Raw genomic sequence first — 19,756 nt, 5'->3', positions numbered from 1 at the left:
TTACGGACCTGCACACAAAAATGGCTAACTTTGGTACGTTGCAGCAGTTCGCCGATGGTGATGATTGGGGCGCCTTTGTGGAGAGGCTCGACCATTTCTTCACAGCAAATGACCTGGCAGGAGACAATCCAGCCACACTGGTTGATAAGCGCAGAGCTATCCTGCTAACCAGTTGTGGGCCCACTGTCTATAGCCTCGTCAGGGACTTGCTGGCACCAGCGAAGACAACGACCAAGATGTACAAGGAGCTTGTAACGCTGATCCAAGAACAACTCAAGCCCAAAGAGAGCATCCTCACAGCCAGACACCGGTTTTATACACACCAACGGCCCGAAGGCCAGGAAATCGCAAAATATGCTGCAGACCTCAGGATGCTGGCGGCACCGTGTGATTTCGGCGACCACCTCACCGAAGCGCTGCGGGATATCTTTGTCATTGGAATCGGCCATGGGAGCCTTCTTCATAAGCTACTGTCTGCGGATACCACAGTCACACTGCAGAAGTCCATCACCGTGAGCCAGGCATTCATGACCTCGACCTGCGGCTCTAGGCGGATGACTCATCCTCAGGACTCAAACCCGGCAAGTACTGTACACAGAATGGTGCCTTTTAGAGGCTGGACTGTAGAACGTGAATCGTCTCAGGGGAGAAAGAACAGGCCCCCCGAGTCCCTTAACTCAGAGTCCGCCGAAGGGCTAATCGAGTAGCACCATGCTGGCATTGCGGAGGGAATCACAGGGCTCACCAGTGCCGTTTTAAAGACTATGTGTGTAAAGGCTGCAGCACAAAGGGCCACCTCCAGCGAATGTGTAAAAGAAATATGACTGTGTTGATGAGGCATCTGCAGATGGCCATGAATCCAGCGTGGATTATGAAGCAATAGTCAGAGAGCCAGCTCAGTCCCATGATGAGATATATAGCATGTTTACCTGCACCACCGAATGTTCTCTGTTGAGGATGGAAGTCGAGATAAAGGGCGTTCCAGTCTTCATGGAAGTGGACATGGGGGCGAGCCAGTCAGTAATGAACAAAGAAGCCTTTGAGAGGCTATGGGACAATCAAACTGAAGGATCCAAGTTGATCCCGGTTCAGGTAAAGCTGCGCACCTACACCAATGAACTTATCCCAGTCGTTGGTAGTGTGGATATAAAGGTACTCCATGACGGCGCGGTGCACAAGTTACCTCTGTGGATTGTGATGGACCAACGCTACTCGGAAGAAAGTGGATGGAGAAGATCCATTGGAGTTGGGAAGATTTCATCCCTCCAGCGATCGACATCCCCCGCGCTCAGAGGCAAAGCAAGCCCTCACTGGAGGTTGAATCCGGCACCAGAGAGCAGACCAGCACAGCACCTGAGGCACAGACCGCTCAGCACGACTGCGTGGAGATGATCCAGCTGAGACGACCTGAACCCACCTTCCGGGCTCCAATGGCAAGACTTTGGAGGAAGAAAATCGGATCGAAAGGCTACTTCCCAGCCTCGGTGGCAGAACCCGGGGTGTAGAGGATCACCGCAGTCAACATCGTGGATGGAAGAAAGATGGCGCCAAAACCACGAGGTGAGGCGCTGAAGAAAAAGATGGCGGCGGCCAGACCACGAGGTGCAGTGCTGATGGAGCAACACATGGCACCAAACGGAGAAGAGGATTGGGGTAAAGATAGCAAGGCTCTCTTAAAGGAGGCCTGCAACCCACCACACTTAAAAGGACAGTTCCACATTCTCAATCAATGTAATAGCAACTGTGAGTTAGATGTAAAATGTATAATTGATGATCAGAGTTGTGTACATTCAATAAGCAAAGAAAAGTTGTGCGATTGCGATCGGAGCTACAGGTTATTCACAATGAGTAATGAAACGTTGTGCAATGTAGGATTTCAATTGCATACAGTCAATGCAGCGAGCAAATACCCATCGGGAGCACACAGGTCCAGCAAGCTACCCAATGCTGTAGCCTGCGTCCCTGGGACCAGAGTGATGCACCACGGAGTATGGCCACAAGCAGCCAATACATATAAGCTGCAAAGCAAGCGATCTCAGGAGGGCAATGGCACCGGTATCGATACCCTGCCCCTGATCGGCTCCACCTCTCAGGCACCCGATGGCACCAACCGCCACGAGCCTGAAACAGCAAACCGTGCTAAGGAGCAGCCCCCAGACCCTATCACCACCAAGGCCATACCCGGGAACGAAGGGTCACCCGCAACGGTTCTCCCAAATGGGACCAGGATCAACCAAGATCCCAAACCAAATAACGGCCGGGGAAGTGAGTCAGCAGTTCCCTGTGCACTGTTAGACGACTGTTCCTCAGGGAGCAGCAGCGACCCGGGGTGCAAGGAGAGGACAGGGAGGTCACAGGCATCTGTGAACTTGCCTGACGCTAGGAGTAATGGCAAAAGCCCTGAGAGCAGGCAACTTGAGCCAACCGGGTTCCAGCACTGGGCACCATGCCATCACCAGACTACCTGGACACCATCCAGCAGTTCTGGCACTAGTTTATCCTCACCGGTGCTGACCCCAGCACTGACTCCAAGTGTATATCAAGTATGTACCTCATCAGTCAAATGTACTTGCCTCACTACCGTACCACGAATGTAATGCTGTAAATGCAAATTTTCCTTTTGGATTTGAATGTATATGAATGTAATGAGCCACCGGCACAATCTATAGGTGGGTGGGGGGGAGAGAATGGAGTGGCCATGAGCACACAAACAGAAATCACCAGCAACTCTAATGCCAACGAAACACCACCTACTCACCCATGATGGAAACGACCCTCCAAGGTTCAACCAGATAGAGCTAAGCCCAGAGCACAGTCAATGCATGAAGGTGATTTGCACTAAGGACTTGGGGGAGAGTGATGTCATGTATCCTACATGTTTACTGCTGGTACTATTACACATGATGTACCACCAGAGGGCACTGCAGTGAGACTTGTAGGTTACCTGTACAGGTGTGCCAGGCCTAGTATAAAAGGCAGGCCACCATGTGTGATCCTCACTCTGGAGTTACAAATAAAGGAGTAAGGTCACTACAGTTCAAGTGCAACACATTGCCTTGTGAAGTCATTATCAGAGCATCTAGAGACATAACAGTAGTAATCACATGCTAGTGAGTACAGAAACAGGAAGATAGTGCTGGTGAATGTATGGCTCGTAAAGTGGTGCAGGAGGGAGGGTTTCAGAATCCTGAGGCATTCTGATCAGTTTTGGGACGTGAGGGACCTGTACAAGCTGGACAGGTCACACCTGCGAGGAATGTTACAAATAAGGTTGAATAGTTACAGGTGCAAGTTGCCACACAGAGTTATGATATGGTGGCTATAACAGAGACCTGGCTTAATCATGGGTAGGAATGGGAAATAAACATTCCCGGCTACAATGTATTCATTGATAGGGAAGAAAAAAAGACAGTGGTGGTGGCGGGGTGGGGGGGGGGGGGGGGCGGGTGGTGGGTGGTTAGGAGTCGGAGGGGGGAGATTGGCAGTATTAGTCAAGAATAATATTACAGTGCTACAGAGGGATGATATACTTGAGGGTTTCAAAGTCTGAGGGGTTGAAATTGGCCTCCACCCCAAACTGGGCGTACCTTCCGAAATAAAAGATTATTCTCTGCCCCAATCCATGAAATTGGGGTCTTTAAACTTTTTATTTTGTTAAGGCGGTGTTTGGGGAGGCTGAGGGGTGGAAGTGGGTTGGGAGCAAGGTGGAAGGCGGGCGGTGTCCTCAGCACGGCACTGCCAACGTTAGTGCGACGCGGAGCAATGTCCTTCCCCTTCAGTTAAAGGGGAGGGCCGCTGCGAGCTCTGCAGCCATGCTAGTGGCACCCACTGGGCTGCCAGGGAGGGCTTTGGCCGGGCCAGCATTTCTGAGGGTTCACAGTCAGGTCCACCAAGACTTTGGTTTGCATCTTCCACAGCCCAAGAGGGGATGCCAGGCTGTCTGTTGGTGGCCCGGCCGAACTCGTGGTCGTCATTGACGGGCCGACTTCAGAGTTGACCGACAATTAAAGTAAAATGGCGCCCACAGCGGAGTGCCTGCCGCCCTGCTACTGGTATCTTCCCGCTGGGAGAAGCTATTGGGGGCACCGACCGTCGGTGGAACAGGGTCAGTGCCGGGTAGTAAGGGGTCAGCGTATGGCCAATGGGCAGGAACACGGGTGGGGCAGAAACCCATTTCCACCACTCCTGGGCAATTTTGGTTGGGTGGGCCCATCTGCCTGCCCCCAGTTGGTAAGGCCTTACCGCCACATTACTGCCACTTCGGCCCCAGAATCTATTTGGTTAGGGTTAAGGAACAGAAAAGGAGCTGTTGCATTACTGGGTATTTACTGTAGACCTCAAACATTGAGAAGGAGATAGAGGAGCAAATGTGCCTGTAAATTTCAGAGAAATGTAAAAATAATAGAGCAGCAATAGTAGGGGACTTCAATTACCCTAATGCAGACTGGGGAAAAACACAGTAAAGGGCAAGGAGGGTGAAGAAATTTGAGCTGATTAGAGAGAGCCAACATGGATTTGTAAAGGGCAAGTCATGTCTAACAAACCTAATTGAATTTTTTGAGACAGTAACTAAAGTAGTAGACAGGGGAATGTCTATGGATGTAGATTATATGAATTTCCAGAATGCATTTGATAAGGTTCTACTTACCGCAGGTAAGTTTGAGGTCATCCATTTTGAACGAAAAAAGAAAGGGCCAAGTATTATTTAAATGATGAAATGCTAGGAACAGTGGAGGTCCAAAGAGACTTAGGGTCCATTAGCACACATCAAATGGTGACGTACAAAATAATAATTTAAAAAGCTATTGGAATGTTAGGCCTAGAAATTTGCTTCCTTCGCATATCCCATTATCAAGGGGGCATGGCAAGAAGATCGACTCTTGCCGCTATATTGGGCGGGAGGTTTGTGGCGGCGGTATGGCGTTGCGGCCCGATCTCCTTTGCCTGGCGATCGTGACGTTATCGCCATGTGCGCATCGCCCCAGTAGCGCCCCAGACCCGAATTTCGGTTCGGCCCCATGAGAGCATCATCGGGCAAAAACACCTGCAGCTGCAGGAGGCGTTCATTGGGAGACCGGGCGCTTTGGGGCGATACTTAAAGGCAAGGTGGTTGAGGTAGTTAAAAAAAAATGTTTTCATACTCTTTCTCTTTTTTTTCCTTTGTGTTTGCCAGCGATCGATCAGCCTGGCACCCTGCTGCAGTGGATCGAGCTGATCGGGCCAGATCGTGGCCGCCGTCAGTGTCCAGGTAGGTTCTTCTTTTGCAGAGCCTGAAGCGATGGCACTTCCCTTTAAGGGAGGGAAGGAGCCTTCCAACGCGGCAGCCCTGCACGGACCATTGTGCAGTGCTGCACACCTACCACCCCACCTGCTGCCTCTTGTGCTCCAGGAAGAAGTGGAGCGCTTGATTTAGTGTTCCACTTCCTTCCTGGAGTGCAAACGTTGAACTTTTTAAAAGTTAACAAACCTTAGCGCCTGCTGCCAATTTATTTCAACTTTTAAAAGTTAGCGCCCCAAATGAGGAGCTCCCGAATTTCTTCCCCTTAGCCTTTATAACTAGAGGGCTAGAATATTAATAAGAGGAAGTTTTGCTACAGCGATATAAAGCCCTGGTTTGACCACAGCTATAGTATTGTGTACAGTCCTGGTCTTAGAAGGGGTGCAGTGCAGATTCACCAGGATGTTACCAGTGCTTCAAGGATTAGATTATGAGGAGAGATTACATAAACTAGGCTTGTATTCCCTGGAATATAGAAGGTTAAGCGGATTTGATTGAGGTTTTTAGGATTTTGAAAGGAATTAATGGGGTAGATAGAAAATGTTTGTGTTGGTGGGGGTGTTTAGAACAACGAGATATAACCTTAAAATCAGAGCCGGGTAATTCAGAGAGAAATTAGGAAACACTTCTTCACGCAAAGGGTGGTAGAACTCTCTCCCACAAAAAGCAGTAGATGCTAGCTTAATTAATAATCTTAAATCTGAGATTTTTGCTTGACAAGGATATAAAACGATATGGAGCCAAGGCAGGTGGACAGAGTTAATATACAGGTCATTGATCTCATTGAATGGCACAACAGAAGTGAGGGGCTGAATGGCCTACTCCTGTTTTTATGTTCCATAGTTGGGTTATTGTATGAAGCACTCTATGACAATGAAGTGCTTTCCCTCAGAGAGAGTAAATCTTACAAGACCAGTCCTGGTTCACAGAAGCCATATTGACAGAGTCTGTGCACGAAGTCTGCACTGCGCACCATCTCATTCTCCTAGTTAAAGAAGAGACCAGGTGAGAGAAATTAAATTTACTGTTTGGAATCTATTTTTAATAATATTTTATAGCAAAATTATTGCAACTCACCTGCACTGCATGTTTATGTGCAACAATCGGGATTAACAATTCTGGTTCGGTACACATGGCACTCTCATCCACCAGCACCTGACGCACATTCAACTTTTTTAGAAGTTTGCTGGAAGAAGTGGCACATGTGCAAAGGATGACATCATGATGTTGAAGTTCATAGTTACGTGCATCTATGAGCAATTTCTTGTATCTAGAAAATGATGCCAAGTGTTAGACCAAATGGAACTTACAGCTTAGTATTATGGGGTTCTCCTGGTCACCTGCCGTAACTTCAGCGGAAGAGCCACGGGAACTCTGGAAAAACTGCAGACAAGTGGGAGACCCCTGTGGAGATTCACCCCTATATGTTGTCTCCAATGTTTTAGGTAGCAACAACATACACAGCTCCTCCAATAGTTTAGTATTTTAAGAATGAGCTGGACAGATAAAGAACCCCAAACTTCTGCCACAGGTTTCAAATGACACCATTGCTGCCCACTGTTGAGAAACTCCCTGCAAAAGTGTTTACCAATTGACCCAAATCAAAAAAGATAAAATGGCAACTAAAAAGTCTCAGAATCTTTTTTGCAATAATCATTTGGTTGTATTCGTAGCATCTTTAATCCACCACGGTCCAGACTTCCCTTGCCAGCACTATACAATTTACAAAATAGTATTTTAGTGCCACTGGGAAAACTCATTGCTGGTAAATAATGATGAAGAAACTCACTTTGTGGTAGATACAAAATCACACCCAGCATATTTACAATGTTTCATCAGTGAGATTCTGCTCTTTAACTAGCAGCATGCTTTGTAAGGGTACAATGTGAAATAATCAGTGAAAAGACAGGACTGAGCTGCACACCCTTGGCACACAATGTGGGTGAAAGGAAGGGCTTATGTAAGGACAGTCCTAAGCTTTGTCATGCATTACATCAACTCTCATCACATGCCTGTTTAGCTGATAATGAACAAAGGAACATGCGCCTTTTAAAAGCATATGTTAATGGTTGTTTCAGCAGCCTAATATTGCAGCAAAATTCAGCAGACGAAAAAAGATGAATTAAACCTGAGCTTTTATGAAGAGGTAAAGAACAGCAGCATCCAACTCAAAACCCACATGGTCTCGGAACTTCCCAAATCTTATCCTATTGACTGAATCAGGACAAATGACTTGCAGCTCCCTAAGTCAAATGTAATTAAATTAAAACTTTTAATCAACTTCCATCTTTTAATAACAGTAGTTTAATCATAATTTATTTTTTGTTACTTTCGATCTGAAAGACTGTGAGGTCGACAGACTGCTGCAAGCTGAACCACAGTGGGACGCGGAGTGATGCACCATCATTGCCACCACCTTGGTTAACACACCATAAACACAACTCCTTTAAAATAATGAAAGGCATTGCAGCAAAACGCAATTCATGGAACAAATTTAAATGAAATAACTTTACACTATTCTTTATTAAAAATAAGACCCGGCTTTCCAGTCCTGTTCTGCCAATTTTCCAGTAGATCTGGGCGGGTAGACCAGAAACGGACTCAGGAAAACACTCCACCTGCACTGTATGTCCCTCCATTTGAATGCTGGATGCAGGGACTGCCTGCTATGCTCTGACATCCAGCATTCGGGCCCGAGGATTGAATTATTGTTCAATTGCTGTCAGAGCACAGCCACGCACAGGCCTCAGCAACAGGCCTACCAGAGTAAGGCTCTGCCACCAGTCTGGTGCGTCTCCCCAGCACATACCAGGGCTCCCGTCTCCAGTATGCAAATAAATGTGGGACTGGAAATTGCTGGAATGAAGGGGAATCTGTGTGATAGCCAGAAATGCCAGGAGTCGGCCACTCAGCCACTCATAGGAATTTTTAGGAACAGAAGTAGGCCATTTAGCCCCTCAAGCCTGTTCCACAATTCAATGAGACTGTGTCTGGTTTGTGACCTAACTACATGTACCCGCCTTTCCCCATATCTCTTAATACCATTGGTTAACAAAAATCTACCAATACCAAATTTAAAATTAACAATTCACCTGGATTCAATTGCCGTTTGCGGAAGAGACGTCTAAACTTCTACCATCCGCTGTGTGTAGAAGCATTTCCTAAATTCACTCCTGATAGGCCTGGCTCTATTATTTATATTACTAATCCTAGTCTCCCCAAATAGTGGAACTAGTTTCTCTCTATCTAACCTATTGGTTCCCCTTAATGGGGCCAAGTTTCGGCCTGAGTTGCTCCTGTTTTTTTGGAGCAACCGGTTTAGAATGGAGTATCTTAGAAATTGCAATTCTCGGCATTTAGTTTGCTCCAGTTCTAGTCAGTCAGAACAGTTTCAATTTGGAACAGGTTTTTTTTTCAAAAGGGGCCGTGTCCGGCCACTTACGCCCGTTTTGAAAGTTTAGGCAGTGAAAACTTACTCCAAACTAACTTAGAATGGAGTAAGTGTAGATTTTTGTACGCTCAGAAAAACCTTGCCTACACTTAGAAATTAGGCGTAGGTTACAAATCAGGCGTAGGGAACAGGGGAAGGGGGGGGGGAAGGGACATTTACAAACATTAAATACTTCAGTTTTACAAATAAAGAACCATCATCAATAATAAATGATAAATACATCAATAAATCAAACAATAAATCAATCCAAAAAAATTAATTAAAAATCAATAAATAAAAAATTAAGTTTCTACTCACCGACTGCAGCACCGGGAGCCCTCCAACAGCATGCTGGGACGGGCCCCCCCAGTGTATCTCTCTCTGTATCTGTCAGTGTCTCTCTCTCTCTCTCTCTCTGTCTGTCTGTGTGTCTCTCTCTCACTCTCTGTCTATCAGTGTCAGTGGCTCTCTCTGTGTCTGTCAGTTTCTATGTGTTTCTGACAGCGAGGAGAGGGGGGGGGAGGAGGAGGAGGGGGGGAGGGAGGGGTGGGGAGAGGGAGGGAGAGGGAGGTGTGGGGAGAGGGAGGAGTGGGGAGAGGGAGGGAAGGGAGAGGGAGGGAGGGAGGGGAGGGAAGGGAGAGGGAGGGAAGGGAGGGGGAGAGGAGGGGGAGGGAGGGAGGGGGAGAGGGGAGGGAGGGGGAGAGGAGAGGAGAGGGAGGGAGGGGGAGAGGAGAGGGAGGAGGCTGAACGGGCCTGGCTGACGTGAAGAAGCCAGCCCCAAGACTTCGGGCAGGGCCCGCCCCCAGCAAGATGTGAAAGCCAGAGGGAGCGTCAGCTAAACAGGGGAGGAAGCTGGAGCCAGAGCAGGAGCTGGACGAGGGAGGTGCAGCCTGATCTTCGCCATCCCAGTGAGCCCATTCGGCCAGGGTTAGGGGCGTCGTGCTTCGGGCCTCTCCCACACAGTTTCGGGCGCCTGGAGCCCACTGTAGCGTGACTATGCAGAGGTCCCGGCACTGATTTCAGCGCAGGGACCTGGCGGGCTGCGCTGCGCCCAGCTCCAAAGGACCTGCTGGGAGCCGGAGAATCTGCAGGTATTTTTTTGACGCACTTTTGGGCGCGAAAAACGGGTATCCAGGTCGTGGCTGCGCCATTCTAGGCGCGGCCCGAAACTTGGGCCCAATATCTTGAAAACTTTGATTAAAACAAAACCTTTCTTCTAAATTCCAGGGAATACAATCTTGGTTTGTCTAAACTCTCCTCATAAATTAACCTTCGGTAAACCTCCAAGGTCTATATATCCTTCCTAAGGTGTGGTGCCCAGAACGGCTCGCAGTACTCCAGATGTGGTCTACCTAAGGCTTTTGTATAACTTATAACCCCTTGTATTCTACTTCTCTAGAAATAAAGGCCGGTATTTCATTCATTTTTTCGATTATTTTTTTTACCTGTCCATGATATTTTAGTGGTCAATGTACATGGACCCCCAAGTCTCTTTGGACCTCCAAAGAAAACCTTCTAGCGTTTCACAACTTAGAAAGTGCACTGTTCTATCATTTTTAAGACCAAAATATATAATCTCACATTTGCCTACATTGAAATCCATTTGCCACAGTTTTGCCCATTCGTTTAATCTATTAACATCTCTTTGTAATGTTATGCTTCCATCTACTCTGCTGATAATGCTGCCTATCTTTGTTCATCTGCAAACTCGAATTTGTAGCTTTCTATCCCATCAGCTAAGTTGTTAATAAATTGTGAATAGTTGAAGCCCCAAAGTGGATCCTTGCGGGTACCACTAGTCACATCCTGTCAATTAGAGTACCTGCTCATTATCCCTACTCACTGGGGCCGAAATTCATCCCCACCGGAAACGGGGTCACACCTACTGTTTTTGTTTTGGATACGGCGGTCAATCCTGTAAAATTCAGCTCTTTATCAATTTTTTTCAAGTCGGTCGGAAGTGGGGCAGAAGTGGGGGCCAGACGGAGTGACCATCACTAGTAGGGCGGAAGTGGGGGTGGGAACGGAGTCTCCGCCGCTGTCAGTCATCAGTGCCAGGCCGATGACATCATCACGTTGGCGCGACACCATGCCTCTTGTCTTCAGTTAAAGGGGAGGGCCGCTGCGAACTCTGCAATTAGTTTAGTTAGGTCTACTGGGCCACCAGGGAGGGTTTCGGCCGGGCCAATGGCCTGCCACCCAAGAGAGCATGCCAGGCTGCTTGTTGGTAGCCCCACCTAATCCAGGGGTGTAATTGTCGGGCCAACCTGGCATTCGGCCGACAAAAAAAAATAAGATGGCGGCCGCAGCAGTGGGCCTCCCCTTTAATAGCCATTGCAGTATCATTTTACACACTGTGCATCAACAGAAAAAGCTGTGGGGGACACCGGCCAGCTGCCAGAAGACTTTCTCAGCTGAATTTCGCTTCCGGGGCGGGACATTGGCGGTGCGCGCTCTGACGACGCACTTAGGAGGCTTCGGCAGCAGTGGGGTGGAAGTGGAGGGAGCGGGACGGATAAGGTCATCGCCGGAAAAATGCTTGAGGAGAATTTTGCGAGCGTCGGCCAGTCCGCCATAAGTCGGCGGCCATTCGACACCACTCTGTGACCACTGCTTTCCGACGATCAGAAGCCTTATCGGGAGGCTGAATTTTGGCCCCTCTGTCTCCTGTCGTCAGCCAATTTCCTAACTAGATCGATAATTTGCCTTTAATTCCTTGAGCTTCAACTTTAGCTTTATGAGAGACTTTTATCAAATGCGTTCTGGAAATCCATATAAATAACATCTATATACATTCCACTGTTCACTACTTTAGCCACCTCTCCAAAAAATTCAATCAAGTTCGTCAGGCATGACTTATCCTTTACAATCTCTCTGGCTGGCTCTCTCTGATCAGCTGAAAATTTTGAAGGTGATCAGTCACTTTATCCTGAATTATTGACTCTATAATATACCTGACATTCCAGGGAAATTAATGATGAATCAAGGACTGGAACTCACTACTATTCTTTGCAACATTATAAGCCTCTTCATTCAATTTAGTTATCCCTGGTGTCCTGGCCAATATTTATCCCTCAATCAACATCACTTAAAAGATGAAATGGTCATTATTACAGTGCTGTTTCTGGGACCTTGCTGTGTACAAATTGGTTGCCGTATTTCCTACATTACAAACAGTGACTACACATCAAAAGTACTTCATTGGCTGTAAAGTGCTTTCGCTCACCCTGAGGTCACGAAAGTCGCTATATAAATCCAAGTCTTTCTTTTTTAAGCTGAATTTGTGCTTCTAGCTCACTTGTATTATTTCTTGTGCTACTTGCATTTGTGTACGGAACTCTTATTTGGGAAACTGTCCCCATCCTGCCTATTGGTCTATTGGTCTTTTTCTCATACTTTTTATTAGGGGCACAGAGGATTTCCCCTTCCAACTCCCCATACTAGTTTAAATCTTTCCCCGCTGCCATAATTATCCTTTCTGCAAGGAGATAGGTTCCTCTCCGGTTTATGTGAAGGCCAACCTATCTGTACAGCCTTTCCTGGCCCCAAAAGTCATCCTAGCATCCCAGGAAACTAAAACCCTCCCTTCTGCACCATTCCTCCAGCCATGCGTTGATAATGCTAATCTTTCTCTCCCTGTCTGGTCCAGCAGGTGGCACTGAAAGGCATCCAAAGATTACTTCCTTGGAGTTCCGCTCTTTAATCTAGAACATTGAAATCATAGTGCCTATGGAGTATTACTGTTTAAAGCAAATTGAAGCTACCTATAGAAATTATATGATCCATTAAAAATACATAATTTCACAGATAAAATATCACTTTTTTTGACTTACTGCTCAATTTCATCTTCTGTCATTATTGTCCCACTTCGAATCTGTCGATCGAAAGATTTTATTAATGCCGCAAAAGGATTTGATGGTTCTCGGATTTTGTAATGTAGGGTTATTGGCCTGCAACAAAAAATACACTATAGTCAATTATCACTTTTAACTTCAACCAAAAGCTATTCCTGTACATTAGACTTCTCAATTCATAAAAGTTTATTCTGCAACTTGCAACCAGAGCTTAGGCCAACAAAGTTGTTTTTTAATTGATAAACCTAGATGCAAGAATTAGTTCAGGAGACCACGAAAGTTCAAAAGGGCAGGACTGAAGTTGATGTAAATCAGGAAGGAGTACTTTGGCAAAAATAGAGTTAATGCTAAATGCCATATTTAAAAGCAGTATTCAAGTCTTGGATGAATTTGGGATGCATGAGTTGGGTTGTTCAAATATTTGGAAGCATCTTTAACAATATGATGATGTGGGATTTTATTAATTTCTTATTTCATATTATGTGGTCCTGGATGATGTGGAGGTGCGTCACATTTCCAGCAGCATTTAAGCACCTGCATATTCACTTGTGCCTTCGCATACCTTGGAAACCTGGTGAGATCATTAAAACATTTTCAGCATTGATTAACTGTTCATGGGGTGGTAGAGTTGGCATTGACGGCCAGTTCCAACTCCATCCAGAATACCTGCATATTCTTTCTTTGGGGTAAATTCCATGGATATCAAAAAGCCTTTGATCTAGAAATTGGCCTCCTTTGCGCCTCCCGTTATCGCCTCTGGGGGGGGGGGAGCCATAACAGGGTGCTAAGCACTTACCGACCGGGCGTGGCGAGAAGATCGACTCCTGCCATATTCAGCGGGTGGTTTGCAGCAGCGGTATGGCGTTGCACCCCGATCTCCTTTGCCCGGAGATCGTGACATCATCGCCGTGTGCATCGCCCCAGACCCAAACTTTGGTTAAGCTCCCTGCAGGATCGCCGGGTGAAAACACCGGCAGCTGCAGGAGGCGTTCATCGTTAGGTCGGGCGCTTCAGGGGCGATGCTTAAAGGCGAGGTGGCCGAGGTAAGTAAATAAAAAATGGCATTGCCCTCTGTGATTTTTTTTTTTCCCAACTTTGTCCGATTGATCAGCCCGGCACTCTGCTGCGGTGCATCGGGCTGATCGGGCCAGATCGCGGCTGCCGTCGGGGTCCAGGTAAGTTCTGCTTTTGCGGAGCCTGCAGCAATGGAACAGGGAGGGAAGGAGCCCTTCAACGTGTCAGGGCTGCACGGCCTAGTGTACAGCGCTGCTCTACTCACCGCCCCGCCTGCTGCCTCGTGCACTCCATGAAGGAAGTGGAGCGCTGCTGGAACAAATTTTTTTTTAAGTTAGAAAACATTTGCGCCTGGTGCTAATTTTTCAAACTTTTAAAAGTTAATGGCCCAAACGGGACACTCCCGAATTTCTCTCCCTTTGTTTTGTCCCTGCCACAAGGGTATGTAAGAGCCGTAGGGCCTTGGTCATTGCAGACCCTGGAGATGGTGCTCCTCCTTCTAATATTTATTTTTGCCTTCAGTTGTAGCTGCCGATCTCTCTCTCTCTCTCTCTCTTTCTTACTCCCCTTCTTATTCACTTGCTGTGCTCCTGGCCAATTTAGCTGCAGCAGCTTTTTACTTGACACTGCTCGCCCAAATTTCCCTTCGCTCCCAATTGCGGCGACCCAGTCACTAGCAGAATTCTCACTCCAATCCCTCCCTGCCTACTCAATGAGGTTCCGCCCAAGGAAAGTGCAGTCAGATGCCAGTCGGATCACACGGGCACACCGCCTTGCCATTTTCCCAATGATTGCAAAAAAATCCAGACTTATTTTTAATGATTTATATAGGTATACAAGAAAATAAAACCAAATGTACTGGAAAAGTGTAACCCACAGGAAAAATCCCCACAGGATTGGGGAGCACTGCCCAATTGCTACTCGTAGTGCAGTACTATATGGAAACGCAATTTTACCCATAAAATGATATTTAAAATTCTATACTACAAAACGCAATTAACTAGGATGGAAAGCATGTAGTGTAATATAGTGGGCCTGAAGTCACGCATGGGGTCTCCGCAAGTTCCGGGTTTAGGTATGCGAAGCGCATGTGCCTAAACCCGGAACTTGCGATCTGTCAAAAAATGTCCTGACAGATCCACTGCATCCGAAACTAAAGGGCCTCCGCGGGCAGGGAGTTGGGCTATTACCCCTGCCCAGCGAATGTCCTTCAAATTCTTGTGACTGATAAAAAGCAGGTGTAAGATCTGCTTTCATCAGCTTAAGACTTTCGAAGTACAGGAAAATGCATTAAAAAAAATAATGTAAACATTAAAATTCTGTAAAATAAGGTAAGTTTATTTTTGGATCCTTTAAAATATGTAAATTTATTTTTTTTATTACATTTTTGTTTTAAATAATTCAATTCCATTTTTATTAATTTGAACTTTATGATGATTTTTGCGGAATCACCATAAGTATGAATGGCCAACCCATGTGATCCCAGTGATGTGTATGAAGCCTATAAGCTCCTGGGATATGTGGGCCTCTACAAAGGCCTTCACATAGGGATCCAGGTCCGCAAGTCTCCGAACCTCCGGGACCTCCAGGTACTTTCGTAGGAATTTTGTGCGGTCGGAAATTCTGAGCCAGTATAATTTGTGATTTAAAGATGTCAAATCTGGTGTACAAGCAGTGCATTTTTTATTTATTAAACTCCTTTAAGCCCAGACTGGGCATTGTATTTAACACTATTAATACTCATTAGTTAAAGCCCAGCACCAATTTCAATCCCCAACCATACATATTCATAAAGCTCAGGTCCTATATTCTATGGAGCAACACACAGGAACAGCCACCACAGCCCTCAAAGTGTTATTTTCAATGTGACCCACAAGATCACTGGCCCTGGATATCACTGGAGAAATCTTCTGCCTGTTATCATTAGAATATGAGTAAATGGTGACAACACATTTGGTACTGTATGGCTCACATATGTTCTACACACATTAATTTACTTACAGAAAGCACCACCTACTCGTTCTGTTTTCGTGCATTAGCATGGAGTTTCCACTAGGGGTGCAACCGGCAAAATGTGCCCAGAAAACACTTGGTTTTGCTGAGGTAAAATTACGCTCAAGTTTCTGCACAAACTCATTAGCATAAATCCGGACATAATTTCCATTGAATCAGTGCAATCAAACAGTGTCATCGATTTTTGACTGGAACACAGCATCCTCCAGCATCACAAAGAGAAAAGGGGGATTACCAGAAAAAGAGCCATTCTTTAACTGACTGATCTAATGCTCTTGGTCTTAGTTTTAACGTGGCTTCAAGTGACCGCTTTGATCTAGCCTGGGTCCATAAGACCTGTGACCAGCACTCAATTGGAGCCAGGATGGTGTAATTGACTGAATTTAGACTAATTTAAACTGAATTTAGAGTAATTGCTGCAGCAGCAGAGTCAGGTTTCAATTGACTGCTGGTCATTGTAGGTACAGATGTTTAACGCTGGACTCATGTGACTACAGGTGCCTGTGCACCCAGAGATCGCAGATACTCCAGCGTAAGGTGGTTATGGGCACAACTTACTTACATTTAAAATTCTGTGGCCTTTAGCGCTGCTTCATTCAATTCCGCCCGGAAACTCCACGCCACTGTGCATTGTAGTGAGACGGTATTTCATTCAAATTTTTAGCAATATGTTAATGCGGAGGTTTGCCTGAGTCTGTGCCAGGTGCACTAAAATATTGTAAAACCAGGGAGGTCACGTAACGCACCTGTAAAAGAACTGGACCTATTTTCCGCTATTTAAATGAATGAAAATCAGATGGGTTCCTTTACAGGTGTGCGTTATGACTCACCCAATTTTCTGATATTCACTGTGCATGAGGATACATACCCTGGGCGTACACTGGGATAATCTCCCCTTCAAGTTCTATGTTATTTTAATGTAGTCAGTAATGGTTTTAAAATTAAAATAGCCAACATGGAGAATTAAACCCTCAGTATTGATAAAAAAGAGAAATACACTAACAAAACTGATTCACCATAAATCCACATTGCCCAAAATTCCAGGACTTAAGGAAAGCAAGCTCAAAATCTCAGGGTCGTGGGTTCAAGTCCCCCATCTTGAGCAAATTCTGTTTAACCAGTGAGGCTGGCATTGTCCTCCTTTGAGCAGTGACGGTGAAAGGCAGATTTAATAGCAATGTTCAAAATCATGAAGGGTTTTGATAGAATAAATAAGGAGAAACTCTTTCCAGTGGCAGGAGGGTGAGTAACCAGAGGACACAGATATAAGGTAATTGGCAAAAGAACCAGAGGCGAGATGAGGAGAAATTTCTTTATGCAGCGAGTTGCTGTGATCTGGAACGCTCTGCCTGAAAGGGTGATGGAAGCAGATTCAATAATAACTTTTAAAAAGGAATTGGATAAATACTTGAAGGCGAAAGATTTGCAGGGCTGTGGGGAAATGCAGGGGAGTGGGACTATTTGGATAGCTCTAACCAATAGCTGGCACAGGCCTCCTTCTGTGTTTTTTCATTCTATAATTCTATGACCCTGGTGGGGAAGTCACAACTTGGGCTGGAGCCCAGATCCACTCGGTTTCCGCCACAAATTACAGTTCAAGAAGGGTGGGCAAGGTGCAGCTCTGACTTCTTCACCACGATCAGATCTGCCAAGATCATATAAAATGGCGGAGCAGGCTCGAGGGGCCATATGGCCTACTCCTGCTCCTATTTGTTATGTTCTTATGTACCTCATTGGGATGGGCGCCTCTGTTGCACCACTATATGCAGGCAACTCAACCCGAGTATATAAATGACCCTGTCCCCAACCAAGGCCAATGGTTGGTCAAAGTGCCACTTCGCCATACTTGCACCTCCTTAAAAATGTCCATGGAATTTTGGATCATGGCGCATAAGCCACATCTCCATATATAATTACATGTTCTGTAACCATAATTAATAAAGTGCTGTAAAAGACTGCCACATGATGAGAGTAACTTCTAATCAAGTACTATCAAACTTAAAAGAGAAATACCCACCTAAGGTTAGATTTTGGTTTTCCTTCCCTGACAGACTTCTTAGAGATCACCAGGTTGCTCCCAGGATATGGAAAATCCGCCATCTCCATCTGCTCACCATAAACACGGAGAGGTCTCAGGTGTTTTTGCGTCCTCAGCAGGTATTCTATACAGAGCAGATATAAATAGTTAACGTATCCATCTCACTGAAAAATAAATCTTTAGAAACATATTCAAGATACTGCCTCACCTTGACTTATGATGATATAGCCAAATTAACATTCTACAACACAAAAAATACATTCCATTTGATGCTGCTCAGACTGATGGGATAAATGTTCCCTCTATCTAATGGCTGTATGAGCTCATTGTGAAATGAGTCTCCCCAATCTCAGCCCTGTTCCCGTTGGGCAAAGTTTACAGCAGAAAATTACTACACAATTTACCGTTAATTAGTATAAACTGTCTGAAGGTTATGGGTTCATATCACACTACAGATCTATCGCATAATCTAGGCTGTCACTCGAATGCAGCATTGAGGGGGTGCTGCATTTTCGGAGGTGCTATCCTTCAGATAAGATGTTAAATAGAGAGTCCATTTGTCTGCTGAGATGGATGTAAAAGATCTGATGGCACTATTCAAAGCCTCATGTCCTAGCCAACATTGCTTTGTCAGCCAATACTACAGAAAATCAGATGACCTGGCCATTTATTAATTTTATGTTCATGGTATCTTGCTTTTTGCAAATTGACTCCTGCATCTGCCTACACAACAATTCTGACTACACTTCAATGTAATGCATTAGTTGTAAAGTGCTTTTGGACCATAATGTGAGGACGTGTTAAATGCATGCAACTTCTTTCTTTAAATTGGCAATCTTGCTGAGATAGGCTCTAAGATTGTAGATGTGGGAAATTAAAACATTGCACTAATGCATTAGGCAGTGCTTCTTTGAAGCACATTTGGGAGCAGATGAGAGGGATCTTTTAAACTATACCTAACTTGGAAGTGCTTGATGCTGACACAGGATATGAAAAACAGAAAAAAATTATAATCATCATCAACATCCCTCATTTTCATGAGCACAAAAATATATCAAATATTAATTTAAAAATAATTATAACAATTACATTCCAACTGATAACAAATAGAAGCTGCTGGATAGCTGGCAGTGGAATAAATGAGAACTGTTCAATTCAAGGATTCAGATGACTGTTTCTTACATTGGCTGAACCCCACGACTGAATTGCTATCTGCAGAACTGTGGCAGTTATTGTGCGCGTGTATATACACATATGCATTGTTTAAAAAATACTTTTAGCAGTAACTACTCCTTTTCATATCATGTTAGTGCTTTATCGTGTTAGTGCATAGATTTCGCAAAATGCTCGGGTAGCCTGAGTGTTCATGTGTGTCTGTATCTGTGTGTGCGAGCCGATAGGTGGTTTAGTCAGTGACATTTTTAAACTGTGTGAAATTAAGTCAGTGATTGAATGCGTGAGCGAGTCTGAGTCAATTAGTGAGTGTGTGCAGTCAATGAGAGAATCTGAGTCAGTGAGTGAGAGAATAAACATGAGTGAATTTAAGTGATCCAAGTTATATGGTTTAACGGAAACATTACCAGCAACAACATTGACAGACTTGTTGGAAGGTCCACAGTAAAGTATACAACTTTTAGCTTGGTCATTGGTTTCCAATGGGTAGGTGCGGCTGTTATGAGCGTGATTCAAGTTGTGGAACCAATATACGATGTGAACTCCAACCATAGTCTTTCCTGTTCCTACAAAATAAGGTTACTAGTGTGAATGAATAAACAACGGACTGATTCATCATACACTGCTCAAAACTTAACTCAGCAGAATGAAGATCAAGCACTAAGCATTCAGCACTAAACACATAGTTCTTAATACTGTAGTCATGCACGCTCAGTTCCTTCTTGGGTAAGGCAAAATGTTTGTTACTTTAGGAGAAAAAACATTCTTTAAAATAGGCAATAAACTATAATAATAATGGGATAGATCTTATTTGTGTAATGTGCAATGAAGCTCATACCACCGCTAAGTGAACATCATAGGCAGTCCCTCGGGATCGAGAATGACTTGCTTCCACTAAAAATACTCAGGTGACCGATGAACTAATTTTAAATGGTGGAAAATGCCTGTTCCGTGAA

At 45.3% G+C, this 19,756-nt stretch overlaps 1 protein-coding gene across 7 annotated transcripts in view; it reads right to left on the bottom strand.

Annotated features, from left to right (window-relative positions):
* Nucleotides 1–19,756, bottom strand: part of helz2a (helicase with zinc finger 2a) — a 223,040-nt gene that overhangs the window by 32,598 nt on the left and 170,686 nt on the right. For 5 of the 7 annotated variants that reach the window (XM_070895983.1, XM_070895982.1, XM_070895984.1 and 2 more), the window contains 4 exons: nucleotides 19,208–19,366; nucleotides 17,607–17,751; nucleotides 12,542–12,658; nucleotides 6,356–6,548 (listed from right to left, as the gene is read on the bottom strand). In XM_070895983.1, the coding sequence (XP_070752084.1) occupies nucleotides 6,356–6,548; nucleotides 12,542–12,658; nucleotides 17,607–17,751; nucleotides 19,208–19,366 (614 nt within the window). Of the gene's footprint in view, nucleotides 1–6,355; nucleotides 6,549–12,294; nucleotides 12,413–12,541; nucleotides 12,659–17,606; nucleotides 17,752–19,207; nucleotides 19,367–19,756 lie in introns of those variants that run through there. The other 2 variants (XM_070895988.1, XM_070895989.1) reach the window with 2 other exon arrangements.

This window comes from Pristiophorus japonicus, chromosome 12 (genome assembly GCF_044704955.1).
Source record: "Pristiophorus japonicus isolate sPriJap1 chromosome 12, sPriJap1.hap1, whole genome shotgun sequence".
Classification (NCBI taxonomy): Eukaryota; Metazoa; Chordata; class Chondrichthyes; family Pristiophoridae; genus Pristiophorus; species Pristiophorus japonicus.
The sequence above is the reverse complement of the archived record's forward strand: the minus strand, read 5'-3'. Positions and strand labels throughout refer to the sequence as shown.